Genomic DNA, 4,465 nt, shown 5'->3' with positions numbered 1-4,465 from the left:
GCATTCCTCGATTTCTTTGATCATCTGAACAGACAGATTTGTTCAGGGAATTCCTAACTACGACCAGAAACCGAGCAAAAACAGATTGATTATGTTTAATATTATGTTTAATTTTTGAAGTTCCTTTTTAATTAAAGTTGAGTCTTGAATTCTACCAAACCGAAACCATACCAGACCGAATAAGAAATATCGAACCGTACCGGACCGAATAAGAAATACTGAACTGTACCAAACTAACTTTGGTATGGTCTGCATATACAATTTCAACGCCAACAACATACTCATTTCCCAAAAGATTCGGTACATACAATTGATAAACCGAATACCGAACCACCACCAACAACAGCAATATACCTAGTGTAATCCCATGAGTGGAAATGCACACCACTAAAACCAAGCATCCATTGATGCAACTAGCAAATGCACACCTTGAAATTCGTAAACCACTGAAACTGACTCATCTTAACTCTTATATATTCTGCACTTCACATCTCCAATTACCTATTACCTATTCCCTATTCACTCTTTTTCTCAAATACAAGTCTTCTAGGTTATCAAATGTGGAATTGAGGGAGCTGTTACTTTTGAGAGTAAGCCAAAGTAACAACACTCGTGGTGGAATCAAGAATCTAAACCTTCAAGTTTGTGACTGTCTTCCTAATTTGAAGACTATAGGTCCAGATTTAAAGAGACATAGGCATGTGTCCTCAGAGCTGTGTGATTTTTCCAGATCAAAATGTCTTTTGTCTGGAACAGACACTAAAGTGTTCTCCTCTATTTCAGCCAAAACTATAAGGTCTTATAACACATCAGCAACTGGCCAGTCTACTTATCATCTGCCCAGAGCAGTGCAACTTTCAGAGCTACATTAGTGTTGTATCAAAATTCACTCAATTATCGCAATTCAAGAGTGAACTTCTACCAAAATCTATTTATGCAATCCATGGGAGCTTGAGATGTGACAAATCTTTTTTCTTTTGTTTTTTTTTCTTCCAAGGCTTGAAGGATAAGAATATTTGTTAGATACTGAGCATTTTTGCCAGGCATCTAAATGTGAAAGTACTAACAGCCATGAGCCATCCATAAAGTCAGATAGGAGAGAGTATATTTGTGGAGAGAATAAGAGAACAACAATATTTTTGGAGTTGGGATATACTCTTATCACACTTCTTGGTAATGAATAAATTGGAAAAAAAATCACACTTCTTGTTTTAGAGTCAAACTAATTATTACTTGCTTAGAGTTAAATTTTTCATCCAACCATCTAATTTAGGGACCCGTTTGGATATAATTGTAATGTAAGTTATGCAAAGTTTATACTTTGCTTGGAACCAAATAATTGTGCAGATAATGTAGAGTTGCATTCATAATATAAACTTTTTAGTACTTTGAATATATTAGAATATCTATTTTTTACCTAAACTATGTCTCGATACATCAAGGAGATTATGCCCAAATCTTTCGCAAAATATACAAGTAGATAAGAAAGTAATATATACACAAACTGCACATGAACTTGACAACTCCTACTCTCCTAGAACAATCACGTATCACTTTCCCAGTAATTTATCTTCCACAAGAACTATGGTAGGACTTGAAAAAACACAATGATAAACTTTTAGCTGATGAGGCAAAAGAAAATATGGACAAAAACTCATTTTGTCGCTGGTGTGCTGAGCCTGCTAAGATACAGGAAAATCTGCACAAAGGCTGCTCTTTTCATGTGCAGATGGTTCAGGGGAAATATTGGCAATTTGGCTATAGTGGTTGCAAACAGGTCGTGTAAACCAGTAACTAATCCCAAAATGGAAGTACTAAAAAACTCATTGCAAAAATTAACCCAAAATTATAACCATTCCGCATATTGTTAAGTTACAAAAGAAACTTACATTAATGCTCTTAGACTTGGGATAAACAAAGCTGCCATCCTTTCTTTTGTGTGCAGCTTCTTAAAGACATCCCATGAATTTGCAGGACGACGTAGGTCTATTGCCTGGAAAATAGAGTTTAATATTGAAGTACAAGATGAGGTTAGAGAATTACTCTACTAAAAAGTTGAATTTGATACCTATTTTATAGTATGCTCCACTGTTGATTTAGAACCACCAGTATGCTTGCTTGGACCAGTGTCAAGACCACCGGTCTCACTGTGTCGATTTTGAGTGTCGATATGAGATTTTTCCAGCCACTTGTCAAAGGCCCAATATGTCTTCCAGCTTTTCCATACATCTTCTGGAACAAAAGTAAGTCTGGGACGTTTTCGCCAATGGTGCAATTTCTTAGAGTATAAGGTGGATGCCACTTTAACCCAGGCGTGTTCAATTACGGTAGTCTCAGAAGGGTTCCACTGATATAATTTCTGGAAAAAAATTCGATCAGTGACATAAACACCATTTTTTTTTGAAGAAAACAAGGCAGGGTAGATTCTAATAAGCCTTAAAAAACAGGAATTAGGCGAGGGACGAAGTTAATCACATATTCGACAGATTTAATCTTCACGAGTTAGTAACTTTCCCTTTAATCAAAACAAGTAACTTTTTCCCTGATCAAAACAGTAACCTTTTTCTCTAAAAAAATAATAACTTTTTTCTCTAATCAAAATAGTAACTTTTTTTCTCTAAAAAATAGTAACTTTTTTCTCTAATCAAAGTAGTTGTTTTTTTTTTTTTTAAAAAAAAACAAGTAGCTTTTTGCTTTTCAGACATCAAGACCTAGTTCAAATCGATTTTCTTTTTTTTAGTAAAATTACATCTAAGCAGCCCCTTCATCTCAACACAAAAAAGGAACACTCCTTCAAAATAGTGCTATAGCTTAAATGAGCAGCATACTCATGTTGTAAGACTGAGAAGATAATTCAAAACTAAGAGAAACATTCAGCACTGAAAACTTTACAAAAACAAGCTTTAAGGTCACAAACCAACTACCAACGAAACTAAACAAAACAAGTTTCCGATAGGAAATTTCAAAACGTGGCGCAACAACGTACTGGTAACATCTTTGACGAGCCCAATACTTAACCAAACATCATGAAGTCGATATATTTACATGCTAATTTTTAGCTAAAATAGGTAGTAAAAACAAAATTTCTTTTGGACATGTACCATCTGCAGTTGCTGTTGTGATGGCACATTTACCATCTGCAGTTTCTTTTGGAATCTGAGGTAAGGCTATAACATCCTCCTATGATTATAACAAACTCCAACCCAGAATTTCATTGGGCTAATTAATAAAAAAAAGGAAAAATACTAATATAAGTTTTTAATGTAGAGAAATAATTACCACAAATTCATGCCAATAGAATTTACGAGTGGATTCACTAACATCCTTCCATGAGTAACCAGTAGCATCTTGTCGTTCCTTGAATGTTTCTGTGATGCTCTTCGAAATAGAATGACCATTAGGAACAAACCTGAAACAAAATTGACAACAAATAAATAACACATTTCTTGATATTTATATTTTTAAAAACTTAAAACCATTTATACAAAGACAGTTTTTCTTACTTTTCTCCTACAATTGAGATGACCAACCGACTAGATGTCGATGAGCCGCTAGTAGACCCAATAGAGATATCTGGAGTACTTGGAGTAGTAGGAGTACAAGGAACACCGGCAACTGATGATGGCGAATCACTCATATTCTTAAGTGTCAATTACCTATGCCTTGCACAACTTTGAATAAAAACAAAACAACTAATGAAATAATTCAGAACATGATAAAGTTTAACAACTGCAGCAACAAAGTTCTTGGAAAATAAAGCAACTAGCTTTCACACTCTATTAGTTCATTTTGTAGATACAAAATATTAGATGTCCAACACAAATTACAAGATATAAGGACATAATTAAAAAAGTGAAAACTGCTTATAACATACGATTACTTAAAGTTAAAACGATCTAAATTTTCTACAGTAACATTAGCTTAACTTACTGACCAAATTCATTAAAAGGTACATTCAAAATCGGACTACATAAAACACATAAACTTTTATTCACTTTCTTCTTCCTCTCCTTCCTCTTCCTCCTCCTCCTCCTCCTTCTCCCTCTCTTCATCCTCATCCTCATCCTCATCCTCATCCTTATCCTTATCCTCATCCTCATCATCCTTATCCTTATCCTCATCCTCCTCCTCATTCTCTTCATCCTCATCCTCATCCTTATCCTTATCCTCATCCTCATCCTCATCCTCCTCCTCTTCCTCTTCCTCATCATCCTCCTCCATGTCAACGAGCACATGATTTGGATAATTCAGTGTTTGAAGTGTTTCATTTGCATTACAATCAATTTCTTTTGAACTTGACTATCATCCTCTTGAAAAGATGGATCGCTCAATGTATGAGGTTGCTCTGCTATGTTTGGAACATCTACAACTGAGCGTGCCTTTATCTTGCAAACAGCCAACCATTCATTCCCTGTCCTCTTTAGAGTAGGATGTGTTTCAAGATACACCCGGGTAGCTTGCATAT

General features: G+C 35.1%; 1 protein-coding gene across 1 annotated transcript; it reads right to left on the bottom strand.

The window, feature by feature from the left end:
* Positions 1 to 1,682: 1,682 nt before the first annotated feature.
* Positions 1,683 to 3,989, bottom strand: LOC132611254 (uncharacterized). Its single transcript, XM_060325677.1, has 5 exons — positions 3,504 to 3,989; positions 3,280 to 3,409; positions 2,090 to 2,359; positions 1,890 to 1,993; positions 1,683 to 1,794 (listed from the first exon to the last, which is right to left on the bottom strand). The coding sequence occupies exons 1-5, from the start codon at positions 3,635 to 3,637 to the stop codon at positions 1,683 to 1,685; spliced, it is 750 nt and encodes a 249-aa protein (XP_060181660.1). The 5' UTR covers positions 3,638 to 3,989.
* Positions 3,990 to 4,465: the final 476 nt, after the last annotated feature.

The sequence above is a fragment of the Lycium barbarum genome, chromosome 1 (assembly GCF_019175385.1).
Source record: "Lycium barbarum isolate Lr01 chromosome 1, ASM1917538v2, whole genome shotgun sequence".
NCBI classification, from domain to species: Eukaryota; Viridiplantae; Streptophyta; class Magnoliopsida; order Solanales; family Solanaceae; genus Lycium; species Lycium barbarum.
This window is presented reverse-complemented; position numbering and strand designations above follow the sequence as displayed.